Source organism: Lepisosteus platostomus, chromosome 9 (genome assembly GCF_059453375.1).
Source record: "Lepisosteus platostomus isolate fLepPlt1 chromosome 9, fLepPlt1.hap1, whole genome shotgun sequence".
NCBI classification, from domain to species: Eukaryota; Metazoa; Chordata; class Actinopteri; order Semionotiformes; family Lepisosteidae; genus Lepisosteus; species Lepisosteus platostomus.
In genome coordinates, this window is record NC_142619.1 from 48,644,295 (window position 1) to 48,672,168 (window position 27,874).

General features: G+C 39.2%; 1 protein-coding gene across 1 annotated transcript; it reads right to left on the reverse strand.

Moving 5' to 3' along the window:
- Positions 1-1,791: 1,791 nt before the first annotated feature.
- On the reverse strand, positions 1,792-27,764 carry pfkfb3 (6-phosphofructo-2-kinase/fructose-2,6-biphosphatase 3). The gene is made up of 17 exons (XM_088645373.1): positions 27,597-27,764; positions 13,319-13,402; positions 8,944-9,069; positions 8,722-8,818; positions 8,574-8,640; positions 7,968-8,042; positions 7,586-7,642; positions 7,189-7,313; positions 6,442-6,649; positions 5,887-6,033; positions 5,649-5,753; positions 4,590-4,719; positions 4,257-4,319; positions 3,915-3,979; positions 3,371-3,547; positions 2,857-2,879; positions 1,792-1,846 (listed from the first exon to the last, which is right to left on the reverse strand). The coding sequence occupies exons 1-17, from the start codon at positions 27,610-27,612 to the stop codon at positions 1,792-1,794; spliced, it is 1,620 nt and encodes a 539-aa protein (XP_088501499.1). The 5' UTR covers positions 27,613-27,764.
- Positions 27,765-27,874: the final 110 nt, after the last annotated feature.

The following is a 27,874-nucleotide window of genomic DNA, read 5'->3' on the forward strand; positions in this document are numbered from 1 at the left end:
GTGACTGAAACCCCAATTATAAAATAAGCAGAGCTCAACTCACGTCAAGACAAATTATACATTCCAAGCTGTAGTAGAGGAACAATTGGTATTTGATACATGGTCTATATGTTTTTATTAACGTTTCTAGGATGTGATAGCGTTTTTTCGCAATAGTGCATTCTTATCCAGCACAATAAATCCCAAAAACAAGTTTGGAGCTACACTAAAGGTGCATTTCGGTTAAAGTTTAGTTTGTAAAAGTGCAGTCATGTAGATTGTGGTGGTGGTAGGGGAGAAGGTCTTCAGTTTTTATTAAAAACTTTCTCTTCATCTAATAACAATGACAGTTTTAAGACTGCCAGAGCAACTTTCTCCAACCTAACAGGCTACAATTACAATACATAATGTATTTGATGGGTACTAGGACATAATGTTTCTTTTATGTAGAGCAAAATCAGCATTTTCTTTCAACATCATTGTAAACTCAGGCTAAAGCCTTTACTGAACCACAGTTGTAAAACAAAGGAACAAGATTTCTCCCTTCTTGTTTCTCAGTTCTACAAACGTTAATATAAATAGGTTTATTGAACCGTCATCTTTCACTTGAACTGTACACACACACACACACACTATTTACAGGTACCAGGAAAAATGTCCGAACCCAGATATTTCCTTATTTGCCAAACCATTTTCCAAACATTTACAAATTATGCTGGCAAGACATTCATTTACATAGTTATGAAAAACGATCAAATCCATATTAGTCACCAAGCCTAGAGCAATTCGGTTCAGTTCAGATGACGAGAATGAACAAAAACAAAAGGAAGAAGTCGACATCCATTTTAGACAGGTCACGGTCATTTTTCTGATCAATATCCAAAATGCAGGTGGAGTGGCAGTTTTGAGATTCACTGGCAATCTTCTAAGACATCGTGCAGTCCCGAAGTTTTCCTTTTTATGTTCTGTTGAGGAGGGGGAAAAAATGTTTTAATAACAAAGTCCTTTGTCTGAACTGCAGTAGAAAAGCTATATAACATGGAGATGAAAACAGTGCTCAGATCAAGGCATAAGCAAGATCTATACACAAACTAGCAGAGCAAAAGCAATTCTGAATGCAACCTTTAAAGCTTTTCTACCAAAGCCCTGCATTATTTCAAGGCCCCGACTTTCAACTGTTACGTGTCTGTAACACCTTGACTCTAACCAGTTTTCCAGGGACTTTCGTTCATTTAATTCCGTACTTATAAACCAAGCAGGAATAGTACCAAAAAAGTCTGTAACCTCTTAAAATAAATCTGCAAAAAAATGCTACAAAACGTCACCGATAGCTCTGGAACTGTTCTTTTTCATCTCTTCAGCCACGTATTTTGTATTTTAAAAGCCTTTTCCATTTGATTCCAAGTTTCATATAGGAACAGAAACTTAGAATATACTATTTTTCTTTTTGAAACCAGAAAATCTGCACTGTGCCCCATGGTAGAAGCCAATTAAGAATACAAAACTCCTGTATAATGGTTGTGTGGGTTTCATTTAATGATTCCCTTTATATGTTTATTGTGCTCGAATACTTCCTCCACCCCCAGACTCACAATCTAAAGCAATTGCACATGTGAAATTTACTGAAAAAGAACTTTTATAATGTAAATCAAGATTTCAGGAGAAAAATTGTTAATCCCGATAGAAAAAGATCTTTATGCAGCGTTACCATCTTCAGAAAACAAGAGAAAATACTGCTTAGCTAAATGAATTTCAGTTGCTAAACTACACTACAAGGTCACTTTTAAGATCAAGATTCAGCCAACAAGCCTTTTACCTTTGAAACACTAGCAAGGAGATAACTTTGAGATAATGGAAAACTGTTCGTCTTTAAGCAGAAAAAGAAAAAGAGAAAGAAAATCATGAGTGAAAAAGGTCAGTGTGTATTAAGCAGGCAAACCTGACATTGCAGCGGTTATGAACATGCAGACAACTTTAACAAGGAAGAGGGCAAGTATGCACAAAATTGTGTAATTATGTTCTGAACAACTCCCAATAGGTTTCACACATTCAGTTTTAAAAAGACTCCTTGAAGGGTTATAAAACTGATGTATTTGCATACAAAAGAAATCCATGATTTTCTAAATAAATGGCTGTATTTGGGGGAGGGGGCAAGAAAACAGTCTCAGCTTCAGTTGCCCAATGATGTTTTGTCTTATTCTTCCATTGCAACAGTATTGAAATTACTACTGTAAAGATGGCTGTAAAACAATCTTCCCAACTTCTCCCCCTGGAACTCATATTGCCTATATATAAATGACTATACTAGGGAGACAGACTGTGAAAGAGCCACTTTACCACTGAAAGCAGGGAGTTGCAACAAGTAGTTAGTAAGGTCCAATTTCAGCACGCAGGCTATAAAGCACATGGAAGAAAGCTTTGTAGCCAAAACCCATAGGCAGGTACTGTAAAACAGGTCTTTCTTTACACTGAATATTAAGCTGGATATGTTACAGACATGCAAGGATTGATTATGGAATTATAACATAAAAGGAAATGTAAACTATTTTGTATAGCAGATTTACAAACAGGTGGTTGCCGCTATACACCAAGACCTTTTTAATACAATTTGGAAATGTTGAAAAGTGCTTTATTTAAATGGAGCAACACCAATGATGGGTTGGTGGCAGTTTGATTGCTGCTCCATCTGACTCCAAATCCCTCACTAATAGTCCCTCACTATGTGTTCGTGTCATTGCTGTGTGGATCAGAGGGTCCGATGAGAACAATGCTTTCATTTCAGTGTCCTGTGGTCGCAAGGTCCTGCCAGACTGGAACTCTGGGTCAGTAGAGGAAATGCTAAATAACAACAGCAAAAAGGAAAGAAGCAGTACTTACAGACAAGCTTTGCCAAGCCAATGCTGTAAAATGAAAAGAAGAATTTGAAAGTGTTACTTAAAGGCAAGAAGTTGCAGGCAAAACAGGGTTCTTCAAGCAGTGGGCAGAAAAAGGCTTTAAAAGGACAACCATGTAACATGTAGAAGACTGAACCAGATGTTACTTAAGCCTTGAAGAAGCACCTCTGTGCAGAACAATGCTTCCAGAACCTTTTTTAAAATGGCAGACCATAGGCAAAATTTACAATGTAACAAACCTTTTCAGTGTGCAGGATCTAAAAATAAAAAATGAACCTACTGAGTGCCAAATCAACACTTAAAATGTGTCATTTTCCACAGAGGCTTCAGTTTAGCCGATGTACAATCCACGGTTTTTATGCACTGTTTCACAGGTTCAAACAATAACTGTACGTGAAGGCCTGTTGGATCGCACTTGAGGTAAAAGCCTAAACTTGTTTAAAAGAAGTCAAATGTGTAGAAAACAACCACAGATATGAAGAGAAGAGTGAACTAACTTGTCCAGGTAGAGAAGTGGGAATTTCAGAAGCTGCGCACACTGGCAGAGCTGCAGATGAGGTCGATGCCATGTGATCATCTAGGCTCTTAATTCGGGGTTTTTTAGTAGGCTCGGGACTTGCCAGCGGGGTGACACTGTTTCTCCTGATGAGCGTGCTGGGGCCCTTCCTTACATCCTGCTCAAAGCAAGGAGAAGACGAGGTCAGCAGAGCAGAGAAAGTCACAGCAAGCAAAGCTCCCTGTTGCCCTGATCTAGCTAAATAAGATTAACAAATCACGCTCTAGAACTGCATTTTAACATTAGCAATGAAGTATGGTCATATAATGCATGGTGTAACTATACAAACTCAGCTAGACTCACTTTGCCATAATTACTGAATTTAGGTTGTTGCTTAACCACAAACAGCAAAGGGGGAAAAGGGCCAGCAAAGCAGTATCCTGCTGGTGTTAGCATAGCCATGCCTCCAACAGCAAAGGCATTTACTCCTATGACAATCTCAGAGTACATGAACACACTGGAGGGACTGTACAGCCAGTGCTTACCTCTGGTCTCTCCCTGTGCGTGTTCACTGCCTCAATATTCAAGCAGATGGATTCAACTTTGCAGCCTTCAAAAGATTAGACAAATATTGCTGAGAATGACAAACCCAATAAAATGAAACACCACCGTAGCATCTCAAATAAGTGGGCTATTGCTTCAAACAACTTCTCAAGAGATGCAGACTTGGAAAACGTCTTGAAAATCCAAACATTTGTAAATAGGACGTGTATCTTTTGATTCCTATGCAACCATTTACAAAAAGAGATTGCTCTTTCATTACATTCTTTACAGGCAGGACAAGGTGAAAACAAAACACAGAAAATAAATAAAAGACTGCAGCTTACCATAAGCAACTGGAGTGAGTTTCAATACTGTATGCAGAGGGCACTTGAGGTAGGGCATCTCATCTGAAATACAGAATTAAAACATTAGTAGTATTGTGCCCATAATTTAGGATTGCGATTGAGAACAATCCCAAATTACAACCATTTACCCAGGCATTTATATGAAAATATTACTTAGTGCAATGCAATGACTAATCATCCCAACAACATACCTCCTAAATATTTAGAAAGATAGATGACATTGCAAATGTTCAGCACGACAGACTGATGTAAAACTCCAAGACAGCTGCATTTCCTTTACGCAGTCGTATAGGATAAAAGGAAACAACATACCTGCGCTCTTGTCCAGGAAGTAAGCCAGAAGACACCTCATGACAGCTTGATGGCAGACAACCAGCACATTCTCCTGCCTCTCCAACTCCATGATGACAGGCTCCAACCGCTGCACAAGGTCCTGGTAAGACTACAGATATGCAGATAAAGTCCATGTTAGGCCATCAGGTAAAAAAAAAAAAAACAGGAATACTCTTTTATAATTAAGATAAATGAAATGTCTTTTGCATGCTTAAGCACAAAGACAAAAGAGAAGAGGAAGAACAATTTAAAAAGATGCCTACATAACTGCAGGTCATTAGCACCACTGTTCGTAGTGCAATGTTTAAATTAAGGAAAGCGTAATGAGTCATTTTAGGCCTAAAAAAAAAAAGATTAAGGCCATTACACCCACACACGCTCTTAAATCCAACACTTCCAGAGACTGATGGTCTGATCAGAGCCTTTTTAAAAAATTCCATTACCAAAACTATTTTGTTTGTGTAAGAATGGTTCCACTGAGACCTGGCAACGTTAAAATGTGCCCTTGACATTTTAAATCCACGAACAAAACAAAAATCCAGCATTGGATGCTTTAGGAGGAAAAGTGATCTATAAACTAACAAAAGGATAGGATTTTAAAAATGAAATCAATATATATACACATCTTTCAAAAGTGCTCCTATCATCATAAATCTGAAACCTAGGCAACACACAAAACAGCTCTTTCACTTTAGTTTGGAAATGATTGGTTAGCATCAATTAGAGACAGAAGCTCTTCAAAACATTAGCCCACCAATCCCCAAATACTGATCCAACCAAATAACACTTCAGTGCTGGAAAAGAAAGCAGGCTTGGCTGTGTAGGAATACCAGCCTTAAGCAGTATCCTTGAACAACCCTCCCCACTTAAAATTTGTCCTTTTTCAAGGACTTCCATTCGTCATACTTTAACATTGTATAGGCACACAACCCCTTCAAAGACGGCACAACTTACAACTGAAAAAGGCAATGCAAACTGAAATACCACATCAGAGAAAGAAAAAAAAAAAAAGACAGAAGAGTAATAAAAAACACATACCTCTCCTTTTGGATAGCGGTAATAGTATTTGTCCTGATCACGCAAAGCGAATTCCTCAGGGTGCTGCTCTTTAATTTCTTCATAAGTCATTTCCTCACACACGCCCTGCAGCAACAAACATTTAGGAGAGTTAATAAGCAATTCAAGCCACAACTTTCTTTAAAAAGCAAACGTATTTCCCCTTGCGGGGAAAATGTTATTTTGGTTCCATTTCCTACTGAGAAAAACAAAAACTCACAGCATCAATCTCATTAAGAGATTTCCACTGCTCGTATGGGACTCCCAGGGCCTCAGCAGTCTGTATTGCCCTCCTCATCTGGCTTGTCCAAACTCTGAGGTCCTTTAGGTTCTGCTCTTCCAGAAACGTGGACAGTGCTCCAGCAAACTAGACAAAGGTGAGAAGAGGTCAGGGTTACTGAAGTGCCAACATGCCGGCATCCAGCACATCCTGGGAATTCTTGCTTGTTCTCCACAAACCACATATTTGTTTCCAGTCTTTAATGATAGCATGCACAAGCCTTACGAATGTTACCCAACTATTTAAAATGTACAAACAAGATCCATATGTTTACTGTAAAGTTGCAGGTGTAACTAATAACAAACTGGGCACTGAAATATACACAGTATGATACTAACCCCATTCAGGCAATGCCGGAGAGGGATCAATACAGTCAATGACCTAGAATCTGAAAAAGGGGTAGGACCCGTTCTGCATTGATACACTTATTATTCTATAGGTTAAGGCGTATTAAAACATTTCATCACAGTCGCGCTGCAGGGTTTTGGAAAGTACCTTTTTCCCCCGGACAGACAGGCCCGAGTCGCCGCCAAGCCTGCCCTGAAGGTTGTGCTCACTCTCGCCATGGCGACACAGGTAGATGTGTCGGGGCTGCACATGGATGTTCATCAGATAGTAAACAATTTTACTTTGGATATGGTCCTGGATTCTGTTCACAAGAAACCTCCGTCCAACGTCTATGACTTTGATGAAACAAAGGTCCCTAGGAAGGAAACACAAGCCAGGCATATAAAAAATGTCGACTGTGGTTACAAACCTTTGTATCATTTATGTAGAGTGTAGGTGGACGTGCCAAAAAAAAGTTTTAAATCACGTTTTGAAGAATACATCCATTTTCTAACCACTTTAACCAAATGTAGGGACACAGGGGAGCCGAGACCTAGCCTGACAAACAGGCTAAGGCAGGATACACTCTGAATAGGATGCCAGTCCATAGGTAGGCACACATTCACACCAGGTCCATCTTTCCCCACCAAGCCAATCAACCTACGAGTATGTGTTTGAACTTTGGGAACACCCAGCAAAACCCCATGTGAACACAGGGAGAGCAAACCCCATACAGACAGCAGCCCAGGGATTGAGCCCAGGGACCCTGTACTCTGAGGCAGCAATGCTAGCATCTGCTGCAACTTGAATTGGCCACCATTAAAATAAGTAAAACACGACTTTGTTCAGAGAAAAACATACATCTGATGTTTGTTAAAGTGTAAGTGTATAAGAATAATGTAACGAAGTTCATACCGGTCATAGTGATCAGGATCCAGAGGCTGATAAGAAGCTCTGTAACATTCGATTCTCTTGAGGAAATCTTCCATGGCATCTGTTCTGTTGCAGTCTTTGTAATCTGGACAAGACACCTTCACTTCCTACAAAGAAAAGGCACAGGTCACATCTACGTAGGTGAAAAGCACAGTAGTTTATGATTTTAGAACATATTTACTGCTGACCTCATTGCTTATAAAATCTACTACACACTGGAGCATTTCCCCCCCACTTCCAACAAACAAAATGAAATTTAATTGGATTGAAGTTATTTTCAGGTCATAAAAGGATAAAGGCTACAAGTTTAAATCAAAGCACACTCTCCCTCATCACATTTTGAATTCATCTCGAAGGAGCAGTTCATGTTGAGACTCACCATAATATTTGTCGCAACGACATCAGGGTCTTCACAAACCGATTCAATGAAAAAAATCTGTTGAGAGAAATTATGTAGCTTAGTTTATTCCAAGGATCCATGTGCAAAAAACAATAACAAACACCTATTTTTCCCCTCTTAAAAAATTCAGCCATCATCTTTGCCTCTTGCAGTATGACGGGGTCCACATCAGCACTACCCGGCATAAATGCTGTCACTATTACACGTACAAGTGCTAAAATATGTTTAAATGTACTGGTGAAGACTTCAGAGTAGCGCATCTCTTTAAACATAACACAATTGATGACAGCACATAGAAATGTGATTTGAATTAAAATCAAGAAAGATTTTTCCCCAATGAAGAGCTAAGAGATTGCCTTGCCTTAAATCCATTCTCGCTGCCAAAATGAAGGATCAGCTCTCTCCTGTCCCTCGTGGTGTTGGTGGCATCAAAGACCTACAAGATGAACAGTAAATGAACCTGGCTGAAAGGGCAGACAGAAGATGTGTGATTATATCAACACTCTTTGGTTTTAGGATTAACCAAAACAGTTTTGAGACCAAGCCTTAGGCAGTACTTCTTCCATTCAGTATTCTTCGAAAATGCAGAAATCACATCACTATAACCAGATTGCGAAAGTAAAATGGCTTGTTATAAGCAAAGGTTCAGTCAGTCTCTTATGAGAAATCTAGACTTCTTTTTCAGTATGCTACAATTTATTCAGTGTTACTACTGCAGCGAAACCACTGAGACTTACTAAAAGATGCAGCTATCTTTTAATAAAAATAAGACTTTGCAAGCGGTGTGACCAATATACATTTATCCCTGTCACTTTTCAAGAGATTTGTCAACATTCATATACTAACACCTCAAAACAAGCTTCCAATTTAAGAAAATGTGACAATAGTACTCTAAAATCAGGTCAAAATTACAATCCACAAATGTTTGTATTGTATACAGGTTCCGAAAAAAATCTGAAAGACTTACAGCGATGTGACCACCTTCTTCAGTAAGGTAGGATTTGACATCTCTTAAAGCAGCTAAGGCACATTGTCTGCGAACAAAAAAAAAGTTTAAATAACTCCTGATAACGGAACTGCAGCTCAACTGTTCACGAAAAAAAGTTTCAACTCACTGTCGAATTTTCATGGCATCTTGATTATCTGGCCTGAAGAAGTCATAGGAGCTGTAATGTCTGACTGCTTCACGGCGATACTCCCCAACATTGAACACTGCAGCAAAACAAAAACAAACAAGAGTTTTATCCAGACAATAAACCACCACAATTGCCTAGAGTTACGACTTGGACAGCTACTCATGACCATGGCAATGATGTTCAGTGTTCATTACAGGGTACCTTTAGTGGGGACTCCGATCCAGTTGAGGTAGCGCGTCAACTTCTTGGAGATGTAGGTCTTCCCTCGAGCAGGCAGGCCAACCATAACAATCACAGTGGGAGAATTGGTTAGACGGGGATCGCCAGCTGTGTTAGAAGAGCACAGAAAACTGAATTAGTCCTGTAGCCAAGGCAACAGAGAAGCACCTTACATGTCATGCCATAAACATGTCAAACTGCACCTTCACAGAGGGTTTTGAGATTATTTTCACAAGTCAGCAATACAGGCCGGCATGTTCATAATCCAGCTTTAAAAGCATCATTTGGAACTGGCATTGAAGTCTCGCATCTACTGAAATGCACAAAACCTGCCTTAATTAAAAAGGCTTAATACCATCCCTAACACACTCTGGAGATGGAATTTCCTCTACCTCATTTATTATTTAAAGAAACACTTAGGTCTATAGTTGTTGGGTCTTCACTTTAGGTCAATCTGGCACCACCAACATCCCTAGCCCATTCCTCACTACAACACGACAGACAAATCTAATCTGAAGCAACTGAAATTGGGTCACTCCCTCCACTGAACACCCTCTCGCAAGCAGACAATCATGTCTGAACCCTCGCTTCACTGACCTCACCCGAGGGAGGAGAGTACAGATCTGTTGTGCACTCAGCAGCCTGTACTAGGAGCATGTGCAGCACCTACACATGGTCGCTGCTCTGCGGCAATAAAAATGACCCCCCCCCCCCCAAAGCATGGAATTAAATCTATAATCTGCCTGGAACATCAGATAAAGTGAACCAGAAACAGTGCAAATAAATTGCATCAGTGATGAACAAAAGATAAAAGCAGATACTATTTCACCACCACCAGCAGCAGCGGGTTTTTTTTTTAAAGATATTTTATTTCCCACTTTAACTTCTTAAGAGGGATAAAAAAATTGTACTGAATCTAGTAAAATATATTCCAGCCTTCCAGTGTGATGTAAATAATCAAAGATGTGCCTGGTCAGCACGGGGATAGAGGACCACCAAGGTAATTCAGGACTCTGTTCTAAGCATTGCTGGTGGACCAGTGGGTAACACTTCCTTCAAGACCAGACTTTCCAATGTCCCAGTAAGGAGACCAAGGACTCTGTACATGGGAGGGGTCATCCACAGACTGAGGTATTAAACCAAGCTCCTGGCTAATAGGTCATTCAAAAGCTCCTGGCATCATCCGTTAGAGGGTGAATGATCACCCCATATACTGGTTACATTCCCCTAGGGGCTTGTACAATCCAGCCTATTTAATTCAAGAAGGGAAGCAGCTTCCCACTTCTCTCCCTGAACTGCTGGTGATGTCCCAGGGCTGACATAAGGAAAACAGAAGTTACAATTTCTTCATACTGGATTTACCAAATGCTGGTTAATAAACAGTTTGGGGGGGAAAAACACTTTGACTCAGAGACATGAAGTCAGGGGATGAATCTTAAACTTATGTCAAAAGCCCATTACGCCATCGCTACCCTATAGTTAGGGATATCTGCAGATGTCCTAGTCACTACTCTTCCAAGAGGAAAAGTACATGCGGTTTCAAAAGCACAATTCAATTCACATAATTCTTAAAATGAAGAACTTTCTCAGGAAGTAATGCGGATCTTCTCGGGACATCTAGTATATAAATAAATGACAATGCATAGCAAAAGCAAGTCAGCAAAAAACAAATCTCATCCAATGTACTTGTCTCATGACCGATTCCTTAAATAGCATCAAGGAGCAATGGGATAGGATATGTGGGTACAGTAATCCCTCTGCAATCTGGCCCGTCTGAGCGCACGAGAAAGGGCACGTGATCACTGTCTTGGATTAGACTTCTCAATTGGTATTGACTTAGAAATTAAGCACTTTATAAATGACAATGAACTATCACTACATTAAAAAAAAACCCAATGAATTAGATCAGGTATAAATGTTTTCTCTTACAAACCTAAAAAGAACAGGGAAAAGGGGATCATGTTGCAAGTAAAGAAAACTACATTGCAAAACCTTTTTTACAAAGTTATTACAACGCAGAGGCTGAAGTAATTTTGAGGTCAGAAAGTGACTTGCATCATTGCAGTTTTAGATCAGGTGAAATGCAGTTAAAAGAAAAACTTGATGAAACTCTTTAGCCTTAACTGAACTTTAAGGTACAGGTTACCTGACAAACTGTTTAATACACAGCATCTTCCAGGCTACTGTGTCAAGGTGTTCACATTTGAATATTTCTGTAAGCAACTATACCATAAAGCCAGCATCACCCACAATTCATAACCTGGAAAATATATATACTATCCATCGCAATGTGTACAAGCATTTTATTTAACAGGATAAAATACAAACGGGAACTGCCATTTCATTTTGATCCAATGTCCTTATTAAAAATGAAGGATGGTGTTGCCAACTAAAACCAAAACCTGCGTTTCGGAAACGGCAGCCGAGTAAGAACAGTTCAATTATGTTGCAAAAGATCTTTCAAAACTGGAAGATTCGACACTTAATTGCAATCCCTAAATGGTTTTCTAAACTGGAGTATAATGATAGATCTGCAAGACCGCATTCCGTGCTGGAAAAACCCAACGTCCTTTCACATAAAGGTATAAAAGGAACTTTTTCATGTTATGCGGAAAGCAAATGATAGAAGTTAAAACCACGCAGGATTAAAAACGACTAGTTAATAAGGGGCTGTATTCTAAAAAAAAAACCACCCACGCAACAGAGTCCCTGCTTTACGAAAGCCCCCGTTGCTGACGTCATTTGACCAGCACATTGCATCCGACTTCTCCCTCTGCTATCTTTTCTTTAGAGCAGCCCCGGTGCGCTGAAGAAATCTGCTTATCCAATCACTGGATGACGAAGCTTCAGCGCAGAACTCCCCCCCGTCCCTCTCCCGTGCGCCTGCGCGTCGTTTCCGAGCTTCACCGCTCCATAACGGGAAGCCGGAGTCGCCGTGGTTGCTATAGCAACCCCTTCCAGCTCCGCGTGCAGCGGGATCTGGCTCATCAGAATGCCGGACACAAAGAAGGTGACTAAGCTCGGTCTCGAGACCCCCCCCCCCCAACGCCTCGCTCGGCGCGCGGACTCGAGCCCCCGCGCCTTTATGTTAACCGGGAGCTTCTCATGACACGGTGCGGTATTGAAATGTGAATCTAAGCGCTTTCGCAGTATTCACCATCAGAATGTAAAGCAATATTAATCATCCTAGCGATTACCCTGAACTGTAAGCTTTAATTAAACGCCGGTACATCATTTCCATGAAGGCCGTTTTTGGGGGAGATTAACATCCTTAAAGCAGCACAGAGGTTAAACCAAACGAGTTATCCTACATTCCATTATCTATTACTGTGGAAAATACTAGGCACATTTTTTGAATGGTCTTGTATCCGTTATATACATGCAACCAAGCAGGACCAACGTTACTTTCATATTCATTGAGCACTTCAAATGTTAATTGTTTTTTTTTTACCATTTATACTGTTAATCTACACTGCGGTGGTCGATTTGCGACTGTATGGACAGGGAATTCGTTTATCGCTGTTCTTTAACATCTTAATACAAGCAGGAATGGGTTACAATAGGCTACGTTGTCCCGCCCATTTTTAAACAGAGCCCTGGACCACATTTTTTTTCCCTCCCCTGCTTCAAATGCAAATACACGTGAGTCACGTTTCGGCTCTCCTTTTTGTGCTTTGTTCGCTACCATTTGTTCAGGAGACCGCGTAATACAAATCACACCCTCACAGTGTCCTTGTACATGCCCAGATAAAAACGGATTAAAAATGTACGAGTACGAGAGTGCAACGTTTAGATGCCACTTGCAGAGATTCATCGGTTACCGAAACTCGGAATTACATTTAGGTGTAAGTGTCTACCTATAAATGAACTATAAAACACAACGTCACAAAACGCCATCCTTCAGAACCGTCGTCCGCCTTACAGAGCTCCGTCTGAACTAGGGGCGGATAGTACCGCTAACAGTGCAACTGCTCAACAAATGAACTAGGTCTTCCCTAAAACTAAAAGTAACAATAGGTTTATTCCATACTGAGAAGAGAAGAGAGAAAACACAACGTTTCGGCTGTGAAGCGTTCTTCAGGTCTTCTCTGAATCTCTTTACGGCGGAGACCGAAAATAGGGCTGAGAATGCCACACCGTATCAGAAAGTAAAATCAAGTACAGATCAGATCAAAGGCGGGGGCAGTCTGCCGTCACGTCTGCCGCAAGCTAACGTAACGCAAATTAATCATGTGCGCTACTACTTAGCATGCGAGGGAATTCCACATTTATGATACAAGGCCCGACCAAGAGACTAACAAAAACTGGCTATACGCATTTTATTATTTGACACAGTAGATGAGAGAACTGCACTTACATCTACGAGGTATAGCTGGTCTATCATCCTTAGAAGGAATCCAGATCTTTTGGAGGCGAGTCTGCTTGAGCTCCTTTGGCATAGCTATGTGGGGGAAAAAAAAAATATCCTTTCGAGTTTCTCCTTTAGGATGCCGAGTATAACAAAGCGGAGAGATTTCTTTTTGAAAGAAATTCCAGTGTACGCGGTGACTAGCTTGTTTTTTTTAAATAAAAAAACGGATCGAAGATTGTAATGTAAAAGGAAATCTAGTTATCGGAACGCCGAAGTAACATTTTTTTTTCCTGTAAAGCAGGTAGCTAGTCAGAATATTTCCTGTCTTCTCACGGGTACCGAAATCCGCTCCTAACCAGCGCTTTGTGGCAATTATAAATTGCTCGCTTAAAGAATTTCGTTTGTACCGTTTCACTGAGCTACCTCCCTACGATGCCGGTATCTTAATCTCCCCAACTGTTCCAGATCCCGTATTTAACCTCACAAGCCGGCAGTGCAACGTGACGACCGTGACGCACCGCTCAAAGGCGTGGTAACCGGTGTTTTACTAGGGTTTAAAGAGACAAACCATTTTACGCCGCCTTGTGGTAAAATGCAGAATTGCTGAATCACCGAAGGACAAGTCTGATATTGCAGTGACATTTATCGGTGAAAGTAAGCTGTAAATGCGCTACACATAATAATTAAATGGTTACATACATTTAACCCCCTTTGACCGCATCAAGCGGATAAAACCCTGCTTCATTTTAATTTTTGCTTAAACTAAACTAATGCTTTATTGCTTTATTACCGCAAAGGTTTCATTAGAAATAATTATACTTTTGAGAAAGTGTTTAAAAATCACATCATTTTCGATACAATTGCATTTTTAATAAGGTCTCATAGATCCTTGTGGTCAGATGACTCCTACTAAGTGGCGTCCAGGCAAATTAAACCTGTCGTTGCAGGAATGCACGTACTTCATGTACGCTGCCTCACAGGAAGTGACATTTGAAATTTTGGAGCCCGAAGTGAAGGGATTCCCAATTGAGTTCCTGGCCTGTCTCGCGGATCGTCCCTTGTGCACGTGCAAATCTGTGCATTCGCACATTGGGAGGGGGGAGGATTTTTCCCCCCTTCCACGCTTGAATGATAACGGTGCAAGAAAGCATCATATACCTTCCATCCCGACTTACAGGCTATGCAATAACGTGAATATCAATAATAAGATTTCATCCCAAAAAAATCATTTCACGCTTAGACGCTTTCAATTTCATAAAAGAATGAAATCGCTGTAAATGTAGTCCATTCTGATTTAGGTTTTAAAAAAGAGGTCAAGGGATAGCAATTAGCACAAGGCAAAAATACTGCAGATAAGATTGACAAAAGAGAGACATCAATAACATAAGGGAAGGTGTACTGTAATTTGTTTTAAAAACATATTGACTAGCAGTCCGATTCAATACTGTACATAACAACTGTTTTCAGCGGATCCCTGCACCCATTAAAAGCACAACCAAACGAGTTTTAAAAGTAAAAGGGAATGATTCTTAGTGTTAAAAATTCATTGAAAAAAATCATTGCATTTTTAGTACGTTAGAAGTGATCACTGCAGAAACACGTATTTCGAGTCGTTCACGGGCGTGCAGTTCACTAAGGTTCTTTTGATGACAATAGCAATGTAGGCTGAAAAAAGTCTTCATTGCTAATGTCGTCATAAAAGGCCATTTTTAAAATAAATGTGAGCTGGTGCACATGAAATTGAGGCCACCACCATAATATATATATATAAAAAAACTTTTCCCCAAATGTTCAGTATATTAAAGGGGACATATGATCAATTTTGCGATAAAAAAACCTATGAGTCCTACGAGCGTTTGAGTAACTGAGCTTTCTGCAAATATATCCGCTGGCCAAGAAAACCACGGCAATGCACTGTGGAATGTGGCAGGGAAGCGCACACGTGCTGGCCGTTTCTGGCACCAGCGACAGATTCCGTGGGGGGCGTTCAATTTCAAAACAGCGACGCGTCTTTCCCTACTAGAGAACCGTATCACTGCAAGCTGCTCGTAACTGGGATATCGCAGCCAAAACAGACAGCTGTTGGCTCTGGGCACAGAGCATGGATTTTGGTGACCAATCTAACATTAATTCTCAAAGGCTAAGAGCAATTTGTGTTTAGGAAAGCAAGCCTTCTTAGCAGATCTTGAATTATTTACATAGTATTCAAGCACTTGCACACGCATTGCCCTGGTTCATTCTTAAATGCGCACACAATATTTGAAATGTCACTCCTGTTATTCTGTGACACGTTTTCAAAAAGTTCGAAGTCTAAATTTAAGATAAAATATCACTTTGTTACTGCAATTGTCAATTCTAATATATTCGTCTTAGTTTTAATCTACCAGGAATTTCCTTCATAAATGCATAACGTCCCCATCATTCTATTTATTTCCATTCTATTGAATTTAATTCTATTTAATTCTGTTTGTAATGCCAAGACTTCTGGGGTGGGACATTCTTAGCTAGATCACCCCTCAACCTCAACTTTCAGAACAGGCTACAAGCCACAAAGGCTGGAGAACATAGGAAAAGCAAGAACAATCGTTTTATTGTTTATTTGACTCTGTTGCCAAGGAGCAAGCCTCTTAACCAGGTCATTGAAAATTGAAAATAACCATTTGTTCTCAATTAACATTCCTGGTAACATAAAGGTGTGTATATACGTCTGTATAGAAAATCCGCTCTAGATTAACTGTTCAAAAGGGGCTGGGGGTGACTGGATACAATCGTCTTTAGAATTTTATTCATAATTTTTTAAAAGAGAGTACGAGAACGGTTACAAAGAAGAGGAGGCCATTCGGTCAATGTAGCCAATTTGGTGGTTAGTAGCCAATCATCTCATTCTGCCATTTCCTGAAGGAAACCAGGGTAAGATAAGATAAAATCACTTTATTGGCCCTATACAATTTCTTGCATTAGGAATTTGTCTTTTGCATACCCCAGCTTGCTCTCCATGAGACACACAGGCAGGGAGAGAGAAGCTTTGGGTCAGAGCACAGGGTCAGACATTGAGACGGCACCCCTGGAGCAGCTGGGGTTAAGGGCCTTGCTCAGGGGCCCAACGGAGTAGGATTCTTGCAGGATATGAACTGGCAACCTTCCAGCCACAGGCGCAGATCCTTTCCCACAGAGCCACTGCTGATATGAAGATATGATGGCCCCAGGTCTCATACGGTCTTAATGACTCGACTGCTTGATGCCCGCTGTAATCCCACAACCCTCTTATTCTATATGAAAGTCACTTGGAGTGACCATTTATATCACTGTTTTGAGTTTCAGTGTTTATTCTGAACAGTACTGTGTTGACTTTGTCAGTGCCTTTGAGGATACTGAATGCTAGTATCAGATTTCCTCTTAGTCTTCTTTGTTCACGACTAAAAAGATTCAGTTCTTTCAGTTCAGCCTTAGTGTTGGACATTCCTTTAAGCCAGAATGTATCTGGTTTAGTTTCTCCACATTGTAGCAGCACTACAAGATGGTAAGTAATTTGTTTAGAATACATGAGGCCTTATTAGTTCATTATTCATTTGTAACATTTAATAGATGCAATCTGTAATGTGATCTGATGTATTTAGATGCACAGTAGCGCTGTGTGTTTATAAACATTTCCCCCCTAGGGACAATAAAAGCTTATCTTATCTTATCTTATCTTTAAGCAGCCATATCACCCTGCAGCTCACAACTGACAACCCACATAAGCTCAGCAGGTGTGAACCTGGGTGGGAGACCTCCTGTGAAAAAATAAGGTTGCTGCTGGAAGAGGTGTTAATGGGGTCAGTAGGGGGCGCTCACCGTGTGGTCTGTGTGGGTCCTAATGCCCCAGTATAGTGATGGGGACACTATACTGTAAAAATGGCACTGTCCTTCGGATGAGACATAAAACAGATGTCCTGACTTTCTGTGGTCGTTAAAAATCCCAGGGCGTTTCTCAAAAGGAGTAGGGGTGTAACCCCGGTGTCCTGGCCAAATATCCTATTGGCCCTTACCAATCATGGCCTCCTAATAATCCCGATCTATAAATTGGCTTCATCACTCTGTTCTCCTCCCCACTGATAGCTGATGTGTGGTGAGCGTTCTGGCGCACTATGGCTGCCATCGCATCATCCAGGTAGAGCTGCACATTGCTGGTGGTGGAGAAGAGTCCCCATTATCTGTAAAGCGCTTTGAGTAGAGTGTCCAGAAAAGCACTATATAAGTGTAAGGAATTATTATTATGAACACAACATCCCTGGATTTTAAACTATAAATTTTTGACTATATATCCTCACATTGTGTATGCCTTTTTATGTATTAACCCACAATATCTGAAAAAATGTATTAAAATAAATGTATTTTTCACAAGTAGCTTCTTCTATCTCAGTGTTTCCAATTTTGTATTTATAGTTTATGTTTTTGCTACCTGCATGCAAAACCCTGCACTTGTCTACATTAAACATCATCTGCCAGGTTGTTTTCCCAATGTTGAATTTTATCTAAATCTTTTTGAAGTTCATTTGTAGCTTGTACAGGGTTTGCTCATCCTCCTAATCTGATTTGATGGCAAATGTATTTAGTTTATTAACTATAACTGAATCGAGATGATTGCTATAAATTAAGAAGAATAGTGGTCCTAGTACAGATCTCTGAGGTACTCCACTAATTCCATCACCACAATTTGAGTATTCTCGCTTATCTGTACTCTCTATTTTCTATTTATTAAGCTATTTTCAATCTGACCACTGCCTACAGTGGTAATTGGAGAATTAAACTTTCAATAAGGAACTTTATCAAAAGCATTTTAAAATGTAGACCTATTGGTCTATGATTACTTGGTTCGGTTTTGTCATCCTTCCTGTGACTGTGCATCACACAAGCAATTTCACATTCCAAGGGATCTACCCCTCTCTTCAGCAAATGTTGGAAGAGTTGCCTCAATGGCTTTTAAATAACATGTTGTTTCCTTAAGTTCAAATGCTAAGATTACATCAGGCCCTGGGAATTTATAAATCTTGAATGCTTCTAGTATCCAAAACACTTCTGCCTCTTCTATGCTAATTGTAGTGAAGAACTTTGTCCTTCCACTGCCTGGGGCTTGTTGCAGAATTCTTCCTTAGTGAGCACCTCAGTGATACATCAGTCATCTTCTATTGACCAGACCAGACACTGTTTTTGTACCTTCCAAAAACATATGAAAGGTATTGGGTTTTTTCTTAATTATCTTTTTTTTAAAATGTTTTGCAGTCACTAAAGTGCATTTACTTAGAATAATAAAAAATAATGTAGATTTATCACAACAACAACAACAACAACAACAACAACAACAACAATAATAATGAAATGCACTGTATAAATCCAATTAATTGCTGATTTAATGAGTTAACATCCAAACATGTCAAATGGACCAAATAGCCTCTTCTTATTTTGAACAATTTATTATTTTCTTAGGGCCCAAAAACCTATAATCTGGCCATGGACACTGAGATCTACTATATTTCAGTTTGTTCAGTAATGTCCCAGAAACTCCAGCAATCAGAGAATTGCATTCATCAGTTCTGGAGGCAACTCATGAGGAAGTCCTCCTGGTGACAGACTTAAACTCACCCAGAAGAACAAAGTACAGTTCTGTGGTTCCTAAATTCCAGAGTACACTTTCTACTCACGGAAACAGGAGAATTTGATCAGCAGTATCAAACTAAGGTACAGTAGTACAAAAACAGAATAGCAGAAACGGGGGCCACCGGAAAGTCATAGCTTTTAAACAAAAGCTTACAACTTGGAGAAGAGCAGATCAAGAAGGTTTGTTTGTTCTAAGATAAAAGCTCAGTTGTCATGGTTACGATAAGCAACATACTCCAGAATTTTTTGTAAGCAATTACGTGGATCTTCAGTGACATGGTAAGATTTTTAGGCATTTGGAGATGAAGGATGTTCAACCACATGGATGACTTAATAACCAAAAGGCAAAGTGCATAGAAAATAGGGCAAACTAAGAAAGTAGGAATGGGTTCTAGCATATAACAAGTATATTTTACTTTCAGATTAACAATTTAAGATCAACAACTTGTGCTAACCAAGAGAGAAGTGAAACAGTTAATGTGAGAGTTGGACAAAATTCTAGGAGCTCAATTCATTACATTCTGCAGGTTCCGACAAGGCAGATAAACCATGCAAAAAATGAGGAATGGCTGACACAGCGCTTGAAATGATAAACATGATGCTGACTTTTTTAGTGGAATGGTGAAAATGTCAGAACAGATACTGCAACAGTAGACCAACAGTACAAATATCTCTTTTGTTTTCTGCATAAAGGGAGAGTTATACCTGCCAATGGTCCCAGGACTCCAACCCAGGAATGTTTAGTTGTATTCTAATTTCTGCAATGAAGAACAATCAGAATCCTGTTGTGCACTGCTCTGTCAGCCTTTAAAAACAATCAGGCTCTCTCATACCATTAACTGCTGTCCAACTAGCTGATTCAGGCTTTGTTTAAAAGTCACAAACAAAATGTACCACTGGTTAATACAACGCCTTCCAGTTTTATTGCTCTAAACAGCTGTAGACCTCAGAACTGCAAGCCTTACACCTTGAATGCTTTGACGAGCAAAAAGTGTATATATTCAAATGGTCAAATTTTGCCTGAAATGATCTGACCAAAGCTTTTAACAATTGCTAGTGATAGTTTAAAGAAGCCACTAGAACTCAATATGTACAGCAGACATTATACCTAAGGCCTTCAAAGACCTATGACATTTGTATGATAAATATTGTTACAAAGATCTCTTCTTGAATAAGTATATATGTAGCAATGACAGACTATTTTGATCACCTATCTACTCATAGAAATCAAACCACCCATAAAACGCATCCACCAAAGGGCCTATGAAACAGTGCTCAGAGCCTATAGGGTCCTTAATCCAGCCCTGTCTAAGGCCAGATAAGGCCCGTCCTTTAACCCTGTCTAAAGTGGACAACAGCTGAAAGTGACAGTATTATACAGTAGGTCCCTTACAGTATAAAGGTGAAGATACATAAAATAGTTAAGTGTGTTAAATCAATAAATCATGATGATATCTTTATCACTTTCCAAAGATGGGAAACACCTCATAGTGCTTTGCAAGAATATATGTTTGAATTCGGAATGAACATTTGAAAATTACATAATATACTGTAGTAGTACTGCACATAACAGCTGACAAGAAATTTTATGATTTCTTTAATTTTTATAATTTAATATTATGTGAGATATAGGATACAATAGGATGATATCATAAGATGGTTACATGGGATACTATAGGATGGTTTACCAAGAATTTAATGCAGCACTCTTCAGAACAACAAAACTATTTCTAATTCTAAAACGATCCAGTCTTGGGAAGGGATTTAAATTAGGCCCAATGTTGTCAACAGCTCAGAAGTTTAGGAGCAAAGTCTTGAATAAGGTTTGAAACTGGTGATTAGCCACTATACAATACAGAGAAAAAGTCTGTGCACTGCCAACATAATGAATATACAGTAATTCTACAAGCTCTTCATTTTTGGATCAGTTCTCAATGAGTGCAGTTGGAAAATGTTTAGAAGATTTGTAATTCCTTTTACATCCAATTCTTGTTTGGAATAGCCTGCCAGAATCTGTTTGGAAAACCTAGAGTTACTACTTGAGTTGAGAACATCTTTCATTTTTTATTATAGGTCACAACCTCTGTCAACACTTCAGAATTCACAGCAACCACAAGGGAACAACCTCAGCTTAAGCTGCTTTACCACCGATAGTGAACTGAAACTGAATTTCTTACTAAGTAAATAATAAAGTACAATAATTGAGATGAGCATGTTTAATTGGTGCATTGTAAGGTAACACTGCTGTTCAACATTCCTGGGAACTATCAGACGATGTGGAATGCTGAGTAGTGTTACTGATTTGTTCAAAAGCATTATTTCATGTTAGGTTACTGAACAGCTGATCAGTATGTGTATATTGATGTCATATTAAAACATAGTTATTTTAATTTGGTGGGTGGAGAAGGCACTTCCTACCTGTGCCCTAAACCTCAGCTAATAATAGCACAACGCAGGTACTGGTGAGACCAAGTAGGTGTACTTATAGAGCCTCTGTCTTGCAAACATATGCTTCTCACTGGTTGTGTACCAGTTTTGTTTCTAAAATGCAGCATTCTGTAATTGTGTACCACACCCTCTGTGGTCACAGAACAGTGGTTGCAAGAGTGGAGAAACTGAGCTACGCAGCATAAAATACTGAGAGGGGACAGATTTTGGATAAAGCTTTGTATATTACAGGACATTACATCAGCATTATGTATGGAATTTAAGAATTTGGCAAAGCAAAAGCACTCACTTGTAACTGTGACTCAGAGCTACAGGTTCTGTTTAAGGCATCACAATATTAAAATTAAGTGTAGGCATCATATCGACTCATCTCAGGATCATTATACTGTAAGCATTTAGGAGGATCAACTGACTTACAGACCAATTTTGACAACTGATTTTCTTAAACATGAGGTATCAATTAATACAAAGCAATATGTTTAATTTAGAAAACAACAGAGACCTTTGACATTTTATTCTTATAAGTGACCAAACAAAGATTCTGATATTATTTATTTCCTGCACATAAAGGCTTTTGGAGCTCAGCACTGTATAATAACTGTGCACTTCAATATTTAGCTTTATGAATATGCTGGAGAAAAGCAAAAACTTGTTTTCCAGTTCCTTTTTTGTAAGAAAAAGAAAGGACTTCCTCCAGCTTTTTATGGGGAACAAATAATGCTGTGAGATTAGGCTTCATTGAGTGCATTGCATAATGAAGATATGCATTTCTTAATGCATTCCATGGAACTTTGTAAGTGTAGTGTCATAGGATTCACAAGGCCAACAACAACCCTGTAGTGTCTTTCACCTTTGTTTTTCCAGATAGTTGTACTTTGCTGTAATGTATTATCAAACATGGCACCACAATTCTGTTCTTTACATTTCGACGGTACCTGCAACATACACAACAAGATGGAACTTTCGGGGCATTGATGTCTTCACAACTTTTGAGGCAGTCCCTTCAAACTGAGAAACACGAACAGCTGTGATCTGTTACAGTAAACAATGTTGCTGCTGCGAATGTGTCAGATCAACAGAAAAACATCTTGCTTCTGTTTATCTAGAGTGGCTGTTCAAGAAGCAAGCCGGTTTTTCCCAGTAGATCTTCATATAGGACACTAAGTATCTATTTTAAACTGCAAACACTCCTGCTACATGCACAGGGAGCCTGATCTTCTGTTTACTACTACAGGAGAAAGAAAACAGAGCTTGAGCTTTTCTCCATATGAGCCGAGCAGTGCAACAGAACTGCACACGAGGCTGTACCAGAGTTGACAGAAGTCCTTAACTTATTTATCAACATATGTGTCATCTCCAAATGCAGAAACACAACTACACTGTAAAATATTATGAACATATACGGTATATCCATATATCCAAAGAGTAAATATGATTGATGGATGGAGATTAGTTGGATTTTATATAGCAGGAAGTATCAAAGTGATTTAGTGTTTCACTAAATTGGCTTGAGGGTATTTGGCGATGCTCATTAGTAACATTATTGCACATTATCCTTTTACCTGCAACTCTATATTACAGTACATGACTATAGTCATGTAATTCTATGGCCTCGGCCTGTGATACACAAACACGTGTAAGAAACATTTGCATGTCCAGGAAAAACACTTCTCTTTACAAATGTAAAACTCGATCGCGAGTCACTCATAGCTTAAATACAAAAAACAAACATAAGTGCTTTGAAAGCATGAAGGAGCAGCCTATTTCATAAAACCAGTAGGTGATTGGGTTCTTCAGTCAATCTTCAAAACAAAAAGCACCACTACACTTAGTGAATATTCAGTGTCCTGCCAGTAAACCGCTTTCTTTACTGAATGTTACTTTTTGCCAGCTTTTCACAGGGAAACACAATAACAAACAGCTGCCAAACACAGAGTGAAACCCTTCTTTATCTCACAGTCACAGGAGGAAATCCACAGGCTTTAACAGATACAATGCTACCAGTGAGCATTAGGACTTTAAGAATTCTTTCAAGATATCAGATTGAATAGTAATGTGTGAACTGAAAATAGCTAGGAACAAAGGAAAGTAACACTCCTGCAGCCCAATTACCGACATTATCTCCCAAATTGACAGTCATTTATTTACTGGATGTGACACTACCATAGTCACGTTGAAAATGATGTACAAACTAAACTTTTGCTAACTTTTTTTTCTTAAGCTTTCCATTTGCCTTTCAACTTCCTTGAGCAAAGGTGAAGTCTAGTTAGTTCCAGGGATTTCATTTTTTACCATTCCAGCTGTGGTTGCTTTCATAAAACATTTTACCCAATAAAACCTGTCATTTTCTAAAAAAAAAACCTAATTATTGCATACGTTTTCATAATTCTCTTGTAAAGCCTCCCTCTGAGGAGAGAGGAATTCATTTGTTAAGCAAAGTTGTATCTTGCTTATTTGCATAATGCAGCAGAGAGGATAAAAATGTCTCATTCCTCATGCAAAGATGTTCAGTCCAAGGTTGGAAAGCTCACATGGAAAATATGATCATTTCTAAACAACTTTGACTGAGAGTTTTCACTGTCATCTAGTAAAACAGTGGAAAGATGAAATACTTAACAATTACTTTCAATTTTGTTTACTACCATTGCTGACCGTACATGTATCCCACTGCGAAAATCCATGATTTACAGAAATCCCTGACTGAGACCTCTGAACAGATACTTGCTTCTTGAAAGTGTTTTTTCACCATAATGGCAAACAGGAATCCTCTTAAAGTATCTGTCACACTCTTCTCTCTCAAGTAAGTGACATGGACACTCAGACAATCTAATTACTTCACACACCATCGGTTTAACACCAAGACCCCTGGTAGAACTGTGGGTACCAGGAAGAAGCACCAAATGTATGCTTACAAAGGAAGAAACACAATGGTTTCTACATTTAAGTGCCATATTTTGAAATAAATAAAAATGCAATTTTAACTTTCAAAAGTCAAATAGCATGAAACATGAACATGACAGGAAGATGTCATCCTGTCCACGGCACCTTATTTTTCTCAGTCAGCCCTGAGCTACCACAAAGTGAATAAATTACAATTTCTTGATTTTTTTAAATCTCTGTAATTAGACCTACCATGCAATGAACATTTGTTTATAGAAATTATGTTTTTATTTTTAATGCAACTTGCTGACTAGGGGAAAAACTACATCAGAAACTATTAAAGGAGTTGCAGAATTTCTTAGGAGGTACAAGTGTAAATATTTGCGTGTTACTGCAGTGATAGTATTTTAATGTGTATCAAAGCAACTGTCTTTAAATTATATGTTATCAATACCATGATGATTTATACAGCCTGTCATAATTTAAGTCAAAGCCACAAGTGGCAACAATTCACTTTTTGAAAAATATTACCTGCCAGAAACTTTAGTAATTTAAGCAGCTTATTTTTCTGTTTTTCATGAATTTGGAAAAATAATTATTTTATCATTAATAATTACATAATTCCATTTATTCTGCATTATAGAATGTAAGTGTGGCTTATATTCACAATGTGGGTGGTTTGGGGTAGGATTTAAGTTTAGAATTCAATTCAGATTTAGGAGTATAGAAATGTAGAACATAAAGGAACAACAGGTTTTTCAAATCTCCCAAGACCCAGCCAGCCAGCATACCAAAACCCTGCTGAGCTATTGTCAAGAGGCCGAGGGAACTAGCTTCTACAGACCCCCTCTTCAGAAGCTATGAGGGGAGTGGGGTATAATCCCGCAGACAAGGGCAGCCGACTCCTTCATACTAAGTGGTGTTGGTGGACCAGTAGGTGGCGCTCTTTCTCCTGGACCAGAATATCCAAACTAATGTCACCCTGTGGTGACTGCGGACACTGTCCACTTGGAAGTGCTGTCCGGCAGATTGGATGCAAAATGAAGTCCTACGCTGCTGGTTATTATGGGTGTAGGATGCACTTCACTGGTGGAGAAGTGTGTCCCCATCTGTATTCAAAAGTGTTTGGGATTCTTAGAAATTAAAAGCATTTAAGTGCAATTAATTTCTATGACTTCAGTAGTCCACTCAAATGATAATGATAATAATAATTACACTTCCATAGCACTTTTTCTGGACACTCCACTCAAAGTGCTTTACACATAATGGGGACTCCCCTCTATTAATGTGCTGCAGCACCGGGATGATGTGACACTCCCCACTCACCAGCTATCAGTGGGAAGGAGAAGAGAAGCCAATTCATAGACGAGGATTATAAGGAGGCCATGAGTTGTAAAGTCCAGGGGGAAATTTGGCCAGAACACTGGGGTTACACCCCTAATCTTTTCGAGAAACTCCCTGGGATTTTTTAATGACCACAGGGAGTCAGGACCTCGGTTTCATGTCTTATCTGAAGGACAGGACCTTTTCACAGTATATGTTTGTCACTATACTGGGGCATTGGGACCCACACAGACCATAGAATGAGCGCCCCCCACTGGCCCCACTAACACCTCTTCAGGAAGCAACCTTAGTTTTTCCCAGGTCTCACATCCAGTTACTGACCAAGGTAACACCTGCATAGCTTCAGTGGGCTGCCAGTTATGAGATGCAGGATGATATGGCTGATGCAGTATGCAGAGACACAATGTATTTGAGGTTCGTTTGACCTGATTCTCCTAGCTGAAGGAACTGCATCCTAACTGTAAGGAACCTGGGACCTGCAAGGGTGCAGACAGCGCCAAGGGAAGTTCGGGAAAAGGTTTAAGTGGAAAAGGGAAAAGTGATAAGTGTATTTAACCTGGACTTACGTGAAACACTTAAATTGCACACAGGTGGACTCCATTCAATGAATTATGTGACTTCTAAAGACAACTGATTTTAGGCTGGAACTATTTTTATAATAGTAAAAGGGGTGAATACTTAATGCAATCAATTATTTTATGTTTATAACTAATTCAGGAAGTTAGGTTTCACTTTGACACTACGTAGTGTTCTGTGTCGATCCATACAAAAACAAAAGCCAAATTAAACGCATTATGATTCCATGTTGTGACACAATAAAATGTGGAAACGAAACTCCAAGGGGGTGAATACTTTTGATAGTACTTGTACATACGAGACGAGAGCGAGACTGGACATGATAAGAGCCTGACCTTTTCCCGAATTTAACGCAGTGTGTAAGTAGCATATCTTTCGGCTCCCTTATATATTTATGGCCAATCCGTCCATGTGTGACTCTTGAATCGTGCGGTCTCTAAGGGGAAAAGGTGCAGTTCCGGCTTCTATGTCAAGCAAATAAACAAGACTTGGGAGGTAGAAAGAAAGAAAATAAGCAGCTGTACCCAAACAGCAACACCCTCCCCAAACCCCAAATCCTCAAATGACAAACTTCCTGTTCCTCGTATCTCACAAATACTAAACCAAGAGATAAAACAGAACGCGTTCGTGTTGAAAAACCACCGGAGAAGAGGAACTCGAAAGGAAAGGAGCTCTTTTATTGGTCAAAACTGTCACACTGTCACACAGTGTTTCACACCAAATACAGCTCACCCAGTAAATGCTTAATTCGCAAAAAATTAATAGCCAACATACCAGGGCTATCATTTGAATTAAAATTAAACAATTCTAGTTATAAACAAATAATTTGTCGTATGCACTAGAAACGTTTTTCAGCCGTGAATGTCTATTTGCTATATGATTTCCTTTTGCGTAACGGTCATTTGACGCTTTCACAATAAATTTAACGTCTGATTATCCAAGTCTCATGTTTTGCCATTTTCAATGATGTCTGCTTGAATAAGCAGTGATGTCCCAAATGTCTGAAGAAAGACTTTAAGTTTAACCATATAGCAAACCATATAATAATAATGTTTTTTTTTAATAGCAAATGCACACAAGTATATTAATCATGCGGAACTTGGCATGTAAAACCTACAAGCGCTCGAGTCAAAACAATTTAGCGGTAAGCACAGTCAATCTCATTACTCTATTTCTTATTTAACATTTTCATTCCGTTCTGTTATCCCACATTGATTCTGATCTGTATGTACACAGATTCCTTATGCATCTAAGTACGGAAACAATTTAGAGAGTAAATGACTTCCTCGCATATATATCTGCTGCGTCATATTTGAAACGCGAGGTAAAAGTCTGGGTAATGAGAGTCAATAGCATTTTCCCTATCATATTAACTTAAATGACTGCATTTTAAACTTACCATTCCTCGAACACATCGTGTAGTCAGACGATTAGTCTATAACAGTAATACGAGGTGGTGTAAAAAAAAAGAAAAATATTATTTTGATGCAGAAATATCTCTACAGGAAATGTTGCATAAGGAAGTAAAACGTCAGTCTGTCGCAAATCTTCACATTAATTCCACGTTTTCTTCCTGTTACTCTGATAAGACAGCTGCTGTTGTAATGCGTTTTGGTGAAGGCATTTTTGTTCATGTGAAGGCTGAAAGTAAATAGTCAACCCTAAAACTTCAGCACT